The 12,101-nt window shown below is 44.1% G+C and overlaps 1 protein-coding gene across 3 annotated transcripts in view; it reads left to right on the top strand.

Annotated features, from left to right (window-relative positions):
* Nup214 (nuclear pore complex protein Nup214) overlaps positions 1–12,101 on the top strand; it is a 224,563-nt gene that overhangs the window by 206,941 nt on the left and 5,521 nt on the right. For all 3 annotated transcript variants that reach the window (XM_084588768.1, XM_084588767.1, XM_084588769.1), the window contains 2 exons: positions 7,217–7,244; positions 10,173–10,223. In XM_084588768.1, the coding sequence (XP_084444894.1) occupies positions 7,217–7,244; positions 10,173–10,218 (74 nt within the window). In that variant the 3' untranslated portion in view covers positions 10,219–10,223. The remainder of the gene's footprint in view (positions 1–7,216; positions 7,245–10,172; positions 10,224–12,101) is intronic.

Genomic DNA, 12,101 nt, shown 5'->3' with positions numbered 1-12,101 from the left:
CCAAATCCGAGGAGATGCTTCAACTGCCAGAAATACGGCCATGGTTCGCAAAGTTGCCGTGGCCGCAGAACTTGTGCGAAATGTGCTGCGAACGACCACAACTCTGATAACTGCACCGCAAACCCACGCTGTGCAAACTGTGAGGGGGATCACCCCGCATACTCTCGATCCTGCCAAAAATGGAAAGAAGAAAAGCAGATCATTACACTAAAAACAACAAAGAACATCACATACAAAGAGGCACGTACTCAGTACAACAAAACCAAGAACGCATTTCAGTTCACAGCGAAACCAAATCTCGCCGATGTGGTGCGACAGGGCGGGGCACCACAACGGCCTTCGGCACCTACCCAGACCTCAAACGAGGCTGAGGTAGTGCCATCCCCTGCCCCGGTGGAAGCAGCTCCCGCTCCTCCACCACCCCCAAAACAGGCTACGCGTCCCTCAGGGTCGGCGGGCCACAAGACCTCCGCCCACGAGGCAAGGTCTAAAAAGAAAGAACACGTGCCTCTGGCACGTTCGTCCAGCACCTCAGACGAGGTAATGGACATAGGCCAGGACAGCTCTTTGCCGTCTTCGTCACAGAGACGGCAGAGCTCCTTGGAAAGAACCAAAACAGACAAGGCCCGAATCACGGGCCCTGGAAAAAACCTAACTTAATTTCTAAGCTTTCAACAAAATAAGATGGCATTCCTGGTACAGTGGAACTGTAGAGGACTTCTAAAGAATATTAATGACATAAAAGACATTCTAGATACAGTCTCGCCAGTTGCACTGTGCGTACAGGAAACAAATTTAGGTTGCATGCACTCGAATATACTGAAAAAATATCAAGTCTTCCGCCGAGATCGAGAGCAAGCAAGCAGGCTTTCGGGTGGTGCGGCCATCATATTGCAAAGTGGAGTTCCAGCTCAAGAACTGAAATTAAACACTCCCTTAGAAGCTGTAGCAGCCACAATAATTGCCTTTAAAACTCTTACTGTGTGTTCTGTCTATCTTGAACCAAATCTTAAAATAACACTCCATGATCTAGAAAACCTTTTTTGCCAACTACCAGAGCCCTACCTAGTAGTAGGAGATTTTAATGCACACTCCCCTTTGTGGGGAAGTGAAAAAAGTGATACACGTGGACAGCTTATCGAGGATTTTATTCTTAGTTCAGACATTTGCTTATTGAACTCCTGTAAGCCCACGTACTGTTCACCAAGGTCAGGAAAAATGAGTTTTTTAGATTTGGCTTTTAGTTCACCTTCCCTTTTTAATGATTTTAAATGGGATGTTCTGAACAACCCGTATAGTAGCGACCACCTGCCAGCAATAATCAGCTTATCATCCTCACCATCAGTCATGCCGACCAAACCGAAACGGTGGAAACTTCACTTAGCAGATTGGGAGCTTTTTAAAGTAGAGGCGAATCTAGGAGCAGTTTTCTCAGATGCCCTTAGTGTCGACAGACTAAATGAGTTGTTCACGACTTGCATTATCACTGCCGCTCATCTCACCATTCCACAGTCCTTAGGTGTGGTGCGACAAAAACACAAGACGTGGTGGTCTCGGGAATGTAAGGAGGCCAAAAAGCGACAAAATAAAGCATGGGGTGTTTTCCGAAGGTACCCTACACACGAAAATCTTACAGCTTTTAAAAAGGCCAAAGCTAAAGCTCGATACGTCCGTCGCAACTCTGAAAAAGAATCCTGGCAGAAGTATGTCACGTCAATAAATAGCTCAATGACGTCTAAGAAAATGTGGGAACAAGTTCGTAAACTCAGTGGAAACTTTTCCCCGTTTACAATTCCCATCCTCACAGCCCCTGGTATTCAGACTAGCATAGAAGAACAGGCCAATATACTAGGCGAACATTTCACACACGTTTCAAGTTCGTCACACTACACAGAAACATTCTTAAAATACAAAAACATAGCTGAGAAACAAAAACTCCCAACAAGTGGTGGCAGAAATGAATCATATAATAGTTTTATTACACTCCAAGAAGTAAAGAACGTCCTTGCTGCTGGAAAACAGACTGCGCCTGGCCCTGACGAAATTCATTACGAAATGCTGGCTCATTTATCTGAATCCTCTGTAGAGGCACTTGTGAAATTCTTTAACAGAATTTGGACTCTGGGTAAACTCCCAGAGGCTTGGAAACAAGCTGTTATTGTTCCGTTTCTGAAACCAGGAAAGCCGCCGACCTCAGCGGGCAGTTACAGACCCATAGCTCTGACCAGCTGTTTAGCAAAATGTTTTGAAAGTGTTTTAAACATCAGACTAACTTTCATCCTAGAATCTCACAAACTTCTTAATGTTCATCAGTGTGGTTTTAAAAAAGGGTGCGCAACGACCGACCACTTAGTGCGTCTTGAAAATACTGTCAGGGAAGCGTTCATACATAAACAAAATTGCCTGGCCGTTTTCTTTGACATGGAAAAGGCATACGACACGACTTGGAGGTTCGGGATCCTACGCGATATAGCAGATTTGGGCATCCGAGGCCGGATGCTAAATGTTCTGAAGGACTTTCTATCAGGTCGTTCATTTCAAGTACGTCTCGGTACCACCTTCTCGAGGAACTTTATTCAAGAGAATGGGGTACCTCAGGGGTGCATTTTAAGTACAACTTTGTTTATTGTAAAAATGAATTCTATTAGCAAGGTAATCCCAAAATCCATTATGTTCTCGCTGTATGTCGACGACCTTCAAATAGCCTGCACATCCTCAAACATATCAATTTGTGAAAGACAAGTACAATTAACACTAAATAAACTAGACTCATGGGCTTTTAAAAATGGGTTCAAATTTTCCCCAGAGAAAACAGTGGCAGTAATGTTCTCGCTGAAACGAGGTATACAGATCAATCCCAAGCTACACCTAAATGGGATTGAGTTGCCAGTAAAGAGCGAACATAAATTTTTGGGTGTAACGTTCGACAGAAAACTAACATTCCTGCCTCACATAAACATCCTAAAGAGGAAAGCCATAAAATCTCTAAACATACTGAAGGTTCTCTCTCGGAAACATTGGGGGTCTGATAGGGCGTGTCTTCTACATATATATCGATCTGTTGTGCGGTCTAGCTTGGACTACGGGTCCATAGTCTACGGGTCAGCTAGACCATCATATTTAAGGAAATTGGACCCGGTACATAACCTAGGTTTACGCCTTTCTTGTGGCGCTTACAGAACATCCCCTGTTGATAGTCTGTATGCAGAGACGAACGAGCCTCCGCTGAAAGATAGAAGGGCTTCACTCACATGTGCTTATGTCCTTAGAATAAGATCACAGAAAAAACACCTCTGCTATCCAATAGTCTCAACATGCCGCTCACGAGTAATTTTCACAAATAAACCACAAGCAACGAGGCCACTGATAATGCGTTTCGAAGACATTTGCAGTGAGCTAGAAATTCTGGACACCTTGCCCGACACTGCACCAAAAAACAGGCCCCTACCCCCATGGTACAAACTTCCAAATGTCTGTGATCTCACTCTAACACGCTTCAACAAAAGCCAAACTCCTAAAGAACATATAATACAAGAATTTCGCACAATAAAAGAAAAGTACAGTAATTATACAGAGTTTTATACAGATGGATCAAAAACTTCTACTTATGTTGGCTGTGCCGTAGTTGAAGAGAACTGGGAACAAATAATTAGGCTTCCTCAGTGCGCATCAATTTTTACAGCTGAATCTTATGCTATCCTGACAGCTGTAGGAAAAATAGTGAATGAAGGCATTGGGAACAGTGTCATCTACACCGATTCGTTGAGTGTACTGACGGCTTTAAATCACAGAAATGCTGCCATGCCTCTAATCGGTGACATAATACATAATGTAAAAATGATCACAACACAAGGACATAACATAGTGTTCTGTTGGGTCCCTAGTCACGTAGGCATTGACGGCAATGAAAGAGCAGACAAATGTGCTGCACTTGCCCACAACAAATTGATTCAGAAAGCAAACATACCACATAGTGATTGCTTGAAATTAATAAAACATAAACAGATGAATAAATGGCAGTCCAGATGGCACAACCAAGAAAATAATAAGTTGCGTCTCATAAAGCCTGTACTAGGAGAATGGAAATCGAGCACACATCAACAACGTTTTATGGAAGTGATAGTATGCCGTCTTCGTATTGGACATACTCATCTTACACATAACTTTCTGCTAATGAAACATAACAAACCGACCTGTGAAGAATGCGACGAGATACTCACTGTAAACCACATTCTAATTACATGCTCAAAACTTGAGGCACTACGGAGAAAACATTTTACTATATTTTACAATCATACCATCCCATTTCATCCCACCTTGCTTTTAGGAGAAAGAGCACTTGTAAACCTAGCATCTGTTCTCAGTTTCCTAGAAGAAGGAAACTTTTTAAATAAACTATAGATTTAACATTAACCTTGCTCTTGGCGCATGATAGCCTTAGTTGCTTATGCGCCATAAAACCCAAAAAAAAAAAAAAAAAAATATTTTCTTGTTGATTCGAGCAACAAAGTGAAGTAAAAGGTTTTGTTTTCAGCGGCAAAATATGACGTTGGCATTGTAATCACAGCTAAAAACAAGATAGGAGGCTTCTACGCCAGCATTTAAAGGAGGCTCAACAATACAGCTGGTGATCGTTTTCGTTGTACAGTGTCTCATAAAACAAGGCTCACCACCTGTAGAAAAATGTGGTTTATCGCATTCCGCTGAATTGTGGTCTATGCTACTATGGGCAGACAGGCAGATGTCTTAATGTGCATCTGACGGAGCACTCTAACTCTTTAAGAGGGAAGGCGAAATCTAATCTGGCGTTACACATGCAATCTCGGGAATGTAAATTGGGGGATGACTCGTCTCTTTGCACGCCTGATTTCTGCAACACGGGTGTAGTTTACGGGAATGAAAACAAATCTGTCGGGAGATAGTTGAGGCATTTTACATTGCTATAGCTAAGGACACGTGCGTGGCCAAGGCGTTGGTTAACCTTCATAGTAAGGAATTTGCTCTGTTAGATAAATCAATAGTTAGGTCATAACTTAGAATTCCTTCTGCCATTTCACTGGTTTGGGTATTGTGCGCGCGCATCTCAGTGCGAGTCTTAGTTGTCTTCTTTCCTTCAATAAATATTCAGTTGTTAGTCCAGCCTTGTCTTGTTCACTTCTTTTCTCTGTGTCTCGTCTTTTGGCTGGTTTAAAATGAACAGGGAGCTTTTTTGATGAAAGACAACCCGTGCATGTTTTTATGCCACACCCAGTGAGCTACATTGAGAGGTATTTCAGCGTTTAGCAAGGCAGCATGTACCCAGGGTAATTTGCACGGAAATTTTAGTGCAGCATCAGACACCACTGCAAAACTGTTGTGTACAGAATAACTCAATGTAGCAAAAAGCTAGCTATAGCTAGCACTGCTGCCTGATCATCTCTCGGGCCCACATATTGGATAGGGTGCCTCGAAAGTAATGCAACCATTCAGGGTGGTGACAGCCTCTTTACACAGCCCCGCGCCGCCCATTTGCTGGAAATTGGCCCTAAATGGCCATACGCATGAAAGTTTAAAACATGAGCGGAAGTGGTGCCTAAATTTTAAGCGTGTCATTAACAATTCCAGCCGCGCACAACTGATCGTGACGGTGAGCCTCTGCGGCGGATGTGCCAAGATGACGGTGCTGATCGACGTGTCACCACCCTGAACGGAGAGACATGGAACTATTGAGGTTCCCTAATATTGGATCTTGCCTGTACTAACCTATGGGGCTGAAACGTGGAGGCTAACCAAGAGAGTTCTACTTAAGTTGAGGACAACCCAGAGGGCTATGGAACGAAAAATGGTAGGGGTAACATTAAGAGATAGAAAGCGTGCAGAGTTGGTCAGAGAAATAACTCAAGTTACCGACATTCTAATGGAAATTAAGAAGAAGAAATGGACATGGGCGGGACATGTAGTGCGAAGTGAGGATAACCGATGGTCGCTGAGGGTAACAAACTGGATTCCAAGGGAAGGAAAGCGTAGCAGGGGGCGGCAGAAAGTTAGGTGGGTGGATGAGATTAGGAAGTTCGCAGGGGTCAAGTGGATGCAGCTAGCACAGAACCGGGTTAAGTGGAGAAATATGGGAGAGGCCTTCGCCCTGCAGTGGGTATAATCAGGCTGATGAAAAAAATATATATATTCGATTATTAGTGGTGCCCAGGCCTCTATAGACCTCTTCAAAAAGTGGTCATGGGCACTGCCTTATTGGTTACTGGGCTGTGCTCGTAGCACAGGGAAAGCTGAGGATTATCTCCCCTAAACCCACCCCACAGCCCAGTTAAACCAGTTTCGCTGAGGCTTGTGAAAAGTTCTATCCCATGGACCTTGTGAATTGTGATGCAACTGGAATCGGCCACAAAATCCTACACTTCATGCAACTGGAACATTGTTGTGTGGCGCAGGTCTCAAAGGACAGCAACTGCAGAACCATTGCACAGAAGTATGCCGTGACTGAGAAACTGCAACAAAAATGGTGTTGAGTCCTGTTGAGACTGTCAGCTGCAAGAACTAGCTCCCGACACGGCCACCAGCACTTATGTGATCATTCATGCGCACTTCATCGCATCTTCGAAAAAAATTTGTCACCATTTGTATTCGATTTGGGAGATATTGTTTGTCATTCACATATCATAGTCTCAGTGGTTTGTACACATCTCCATTTTTAAGTAGGGACGTTGTTCATGCTGTGTGGCATTTCTCTTCCACTTTCACTCCCACCTTCCTCCCTTCCCTTACGGCACGGTTGCGGTGTCCACAGAAAACAAGTGAGACAGTTAGCGCGCCTTTCCCTTCCTATAAATAAATCGTGATCAGAGCCAGCATTTCTCACAATATGGTGTAAGGCATCGGCTTATGATGTTTCAAGTGATATTGCAGCACGACGGTCGCTTTTGGTGGGAGGAGCTTCATGGTCTCAATTTTTTGTGCTTGTTTCTGAATGCAGAGTCTGTCTAGGGCACTCAAACTTAGGACAAACTTAGTGGAAAAAAATAATAATATGCTCCCTTATTTTTTTATGGACATATTAGACTGAAAAATAAGAAGACCAAGTCATGGACCCATCGACAAGTGGCTTCAGTGGCACTATTTTATACTTGGGGACAAGGATTTGTGCATTTTTTTTTTTTTTGTCACAAGCATTTTGTAACACCCTTTCTTCTTTTACTCTTCCCTTACCCCCATTGTTTTACAGGTTCTTCTCCTGGTTTTGGCAGCCAAAAGTAAGTGATGCTGGTCCATTTTAAAAGAAGTAAATTTGTGGTAGCTGTGGAACGCTCAAATGGCTTAAATGGAAGAAAGAGTAAACTTGATTGAGTGATCAATCGATCAATCGAGGTAGTAGCAGAAGGGGGTGACATGTACAGACAAAAGGTAGCAAGGGCAGTAACCTGTCCGAGGGCAAGGTGGCAGAAAGAATTCTATACGAATGCAGCAGTATACTGGTTTTACACTAAGTTGTTTTGGTTTGTCATTCAGGCCAGCAGTTTGGGGTCATTAGGGTTAAGGGCATTTGGGTGTGCTAAAAAAGAAATGCTCAAAGGAAGAAGCATGAATGCAAAACAATATGTGCTGTTGGCGATAGGTAATTTTGATTAGATCTGACCATGATTGCTGCCAAGTATATTAAATCATGGCATTTACAGCAGGCTTGCAATAATTCAGCCTGATAATATGCACTCCTGGTTATTTCAAACAAATAAAAATTTTGATTGTCCTAGTGTATTTTCAAAACACTTTACTTATGCACTACTAATAGTAGAATCAAACGCACACAGAAAAAAAACATGCATTATGCATTGTGATTTTTAGAAATTGGTCTGTTATCACATTAGATGTGTGGGAAAGCCCACTTTGAGAATTTCGCATGAAGTACTGTGAAATAGTCTCATCGTCTGAATGTGATTGATCCACATGGTAACCAGTTGGTGCAGGATATCGCATTAAGTGCATTCTCCGTTCTGCATTTCCCCACTGGCATGACTGGAACTGAAAGTGCCTAGTGTCAAATTTTGTCAGATGGTGAAGGGTGTTTACCAGGCACTGGTTGGGCACAGCAAAATGTATACCTTTTGTTCATAAGCCCGGGTCTTATTCTAATTGATATTTTGTGCACATATGGCACAACAATGCACAACACGCTGTCTGCTCCGAATTGCACCACATGCATAGCCTGAGAGTATCATCACTATAAAAATGCCTTAGTGGTGTGCAACATATTAAAGTGAAAGCTTCACTACGCCAGGTAGTTGATGACACTGTGATCATGTGACTTTGAGGCATAGTCACTTAGGCCACCAAGTGGCCCGTGACCACTGTCAAGGCCAGGGTCAAGTGAGGGGACGTCAGTGTGACGTGAAAGAAGAGGGAACTAGAGGGGCGATACGTGTATAAATAGGAGCCCCCGGGCTCCTGCCTAGGTTACAACACTGCACGAGATGGAGGAGGACGAACACCCTGCTACAGTAGTGCAAAAGGCACGTCTAAATGAGGTCCTGAAAAGGCAGCATGCCGAAGAGACCAATGAAGAACGGGCTTTACATTTGGAGAAATGCACAGTGTGTTTAATCCAAGCTTGGAAATGGGCGTAGCCGTGTGCACGAAGTTAACCAACAGCATATTTTTTTTTTGTTGTATATACAGTCGAACCCGGTTATATCGAATTTTGGTTATATCGAACTCACGAAATATCCCCTTGAATATCTCATGTAAAAGTATAAGAAAGCCGCGTCATATATCGAACATAAATTCACCGGTCGTTCGATATATCGAACTCCGCACCACGTACTGGAAAGTGTGCCTTCCCCAAAGACGATCGCATTACCCTTGGCCGTTTGCCGCGTGACGTTTTCAAGCCACGCGCGGAAGGAATGAGAAGGAACAGTTCGGCAACGGCTGGTCTGGGCAGCGCCGCGCCCATTTCCCAAAGGCGCGCGCATCTGCAGTTGTTGTTTCCCGCGTGCCAACACATCACGTTTGCCAGCCATGTGCGTGGGTGTGCCCATTCTTTTACTGAGCTATCTCTCTCCTTCAGCACGCGCAACGCATGCGCCAAGCCAGCTCGTCGAACGCTTTCACCAGCGTGTGTTGCGAACCCTCTGCGTGCGGCGGCGGACGTGGCTATGGCACCTGCGGATATTAATAAGCGGTGGTTTTCTTTTTTTTTTTTTCTTTTTTTCGAGAGTCATCCTTCCTTATCGCTGTGCTGTACGCGCGGCGTAGCGTAAGATATGGCGGCTGCGGACGTTAAGAAGTAGCAGATTATTTTTTTTTTTTTTGCGGGGATATTTATTTCTTATTTTTTTTTTATTTTTTTTTAATCGTTTATCCTTGCATGTATGAATCGGCAAAGGCACGCGGTCAGCAGCTGCGATCATGACGCCCGCCCCAAGCGTGGCGTGATAAATCGAACCAGGCTTGCGCAATCAAGCCATCACGGGCACTCTGCCAAGTTCGCTCCCCGCCACCGCAGGAGCTATCAAAAGATAAACGCGCCCCGACGTTATCGCTGCGCAGCATCTTGGCACGCTGCCAATGAGCTGGGGATGAGACGACAGAAACGGACTGACGCGCGCCATCGACATGCAAGCGAAAATGCTCGAAATTTCTGCCGCCGCCGCGACACAGAAACCTTATTTTGAGCTGCCGCGGTGGCTCGAGGGGCGAGAGGGTTCCAACAAGTTTGAAAATTTTCTTTCTGTCGCTGTCGCTCGTCGCTGAGATCGCTCAGTCGCTTGCATGTAAGCGAGCTGGCCTTAACACTTTTTTTTTTTTTTCCAAATTCTCGGGTGCAAAAGTGGAGGGTGGGTTAATTATGAGAGTGGGTTGATTACGCGACAAATACGGTATCGTTTTTTCGCATCGTAAGTGCCGTCACAAGCCAATTTCTGTATATCGAATTATCAATATATCGAACTATTTCGCGATCCCCTTCGAGTTCGATATATCCGGGTTCGACTGTATGCTGATGAGCATCCACATACGTGTGTGGAGCTGTTGAACAGATTCCTAATGAATCACGCTTCTATTTAGACCTCACAGTATTCAGCCACAGCGTGATGTTAACAGTCCAGTTTCTTTTTTTCTTTTTCTTTTTTTTCTTTTTTTTTCTTTATTGCTTATTACCCATTTATTCGTCTTTACTATTACAGCAACCAGCCAAATCCAGCACCAGCCTTTTCACAATGGCGCAACTGATGTTGGTAAGACATGTATAAAAAAATTCTCCATTTGCTTAACTGTGTAGTTTCTGCTGTTTTGTATTGGTAAATAACGCTAGCACATGTCAGACTGCTTAAGAAATTTACACAATTGGAAAAACATCCAACAAATAGTGCACCCTTTGGAAGTATGTCAGGCCTCTCAGCAAACATTTATCATGGTGTTTTAAGAATTTGTTGCCTTCAAAATGCAGTTACACACTTTGTCAAAGTACTGAGCGATAGAAAGATAAGCCAGCAACGTGATGCTTTTGCACTCCACTGTTCAAATTTTCTACCATCAAGCTTGTACCTAGGTGGTCATAAAAACACGCTAGAATCGATCGTTATTATATCATCGATGACTCTAGCCCAATTTTGTTACTACCCAAGTACAAGCACAGCAAGAAGAAATTTGAACAGGGGAACATGTAAAGATGATATTGGTCGCATTTCTTTTTATCATTCCTGTACTCACCAACTGTTAACGAACAGCCATCTCTAAGGTGGTCTGTGAAATGAGATACGTTTTGGGAAAGGTTTGATTAAATGTGTTTCTATGGGCCGAGCTTCCATTAGCATTGTGTCCTAATGATTCTGGGTCTATGCTACCCAATTTGGTGGGGCAAGAGCTGCTACCATTGCTGCTCCTCGTCTTTGGTTAGCCCTTTTGCTGGGGAAGGGTACCAAGGCCATTCCAGTCTGAGATGTTGGGGGATACCTGTGTGTGTCAAGAGGACTAAAGTCTGGAGGATCTAGGTGCAGATGCTCTGGTACCCAGAGGAGAAAGGCTCATGCAAAGGCATGTGTACACTCATTCCTCATTACATCCTGCCTCTTGGGACTCGTATGAGCTGATTAGGCAGCACTGTGTCGCGCCTGTTGTCGAGAATCCTTGTGGCTACGGGGTCAATCCTTCCGCAGATGTAATTTCTGTAAGCGGCCTCGGGATATGTTTTAATACGAGCTCTATGGCAACCTCCTGCACTGTAGTAATGTCAGTGTAGATTATTGTGAATCTATTGACAGTTCAATTTTTGTGTACCAGTGCTGCCAAGATATAGCATTCCCACGGACCCACACCATTGACGTAACAGACCCCGTCCCCCCGTCCTTGCTGCCAAATCGTTGCTGAATGTGTTTGTCTTGCTTGGTGTCTTGCATTGTAGTGGACAAAGTGCATGTTTCTCGGAGGTGACTTTGCTGTGATACACCCTTTCATCTCATGAAATTTCCCTATTGAGGATCATGTCCAGTGGCCCTTGGATAACTGATGTTACGGTTTATAAGGACCTGGCATCAGATCCGAGAGGTTGGTTTGTGCGGTTTAACGTCCCAAAGCGACTAAGGCTATGAGAGACGCCGTAGTGGAGGACTCCGGAAATTTCGACCGCCTGGGGTTCTTTAATGTGCACTGACATCGCACAGCACACGGGCGCCTTGCCTTTCGCCTCCATCGAAAAGCGACCGCCGAGGCCAGGATCAGATCCGAGAGGTAAAGAGACAGAAAATTTGAGAGCTTGCATTACATCTTCAGCTGTATTGTGGACTCCCAATTTCTGTGGCTGTGTTGAATCGGAGCCCTGTCTTTTTGACCACTCTCAGAATGGTAGTATCAAGGCAGATGGAGACCAATTTTTTTAGTCTTAGGTATGTGGCCACATTGCAATTGATGACAAAGGCTTGCACTAGACGTGGCATATCTTTCTCCATCATCCCTGTTTCGAATCTAGTGATGTGCACAATCATTCTGGCTTTTTGCTCGCTAGTGTTTCTTAGTTGCTTGGCTTTATTGTTGCCTTTATTTTGGATTTATAGACAGAGGACTTGGAAATGTCTTGACTGATTGTGCTTAATTGATCATCTACCTGTATATTGATT

Source organism: Amblyomma maculatum, chromosome 1 (genome assembly GCF_055883805.1).
Source record: "Amblyomma maculatum isolate TAMU_Amacu chromosome 1, ASM5588380v1, whole genome shotgun sequence".
Lineage (NCBI taxonomy): Eukaryota > Metazoa > Arthropoda > Arachnida > Ixodida > Ixodidae > Amblyomma > Amblyomma maculatum.
The sequence above is the reverse complement of the archived record's forward strand: the minus strand, read 5'-3'. Positions and strand labels throughout refer to the sequence as shown.